We start from the raw sequence: 405 nt of genomic DNA, 5'->3' as shown, positions 1-405 counted from the left end.
GCTTCCTTTCTTACACTGCTTAATATCCCACAGTTAATAGCAACTGAAATAAGTAATCCATCAAACGTCGGCACAGCCACCCTCGTCGTGAAGATCAATGACGTGAATGACAACAGTCCAGTTTTCTTGGAAAATGCATACAACGTCGACGTAATGGAAACGGAGGAAATGGGCTTCCTTGTGACCACCGTGAAGGCAACGGACAAGGACATATCACCGGAATTCGGCACAGACAGTATCAGGTCAGAATCACAGGGGAGGTACTGTACTGTCGTGGCAGGGCCAGCTCTGATAGAACTTTTCTTCAGGTTGAAAGAGCAGACACAGACTCTCAACTTGTCTTCAGATTAAAAGGGCAAAGATATATTCTCAACTTTCATTTAGACTGAATGAAACAAATGTGTG

At 44.2% G+C, this 405-nt stretch overlaps 1 protein-coding gene across 1 annotated transcript in view; it reads left to right on the top strand.

Moving 5' to 3' along the window:
- Nucleotides 1-405, top strand: part of LOC119586660 (protocadherin Fat 1-like) — a 14,684-nt gene that overhangs the window by 1,969 nt on the left and 12,310 nt on the right. Inside the window, exon 4 of the mRNA XM_037935399.1 lies at nt 34-242. Within this exon, the coding sequence (XP_037791327.1) occupies nt 34-242 (209 nt within the window). The remainder of the gene's footprint in view (nt 1-33; nt 243-405) is intronic.

The sequence above is a fragment of the Penaeus monodon genome, chromosome 21, assembly GCF_015228065.2.
Source record: "Penaeus monodon isolate SGIC_2016 chromosome 21, NSTDA_Pmon_1, whole genome shotgun sequence".
NCBI classification, from domain to species: domain Eukaryota; kingdom Metazoa; phylum Arthropoda; class Malacostraca; order Decapoda; family Penaeidae; genus Penaeus; species Penaeus monodon.
This window is presented reverse-complemented; position numbering and strand designations above follow the sequence as displayed.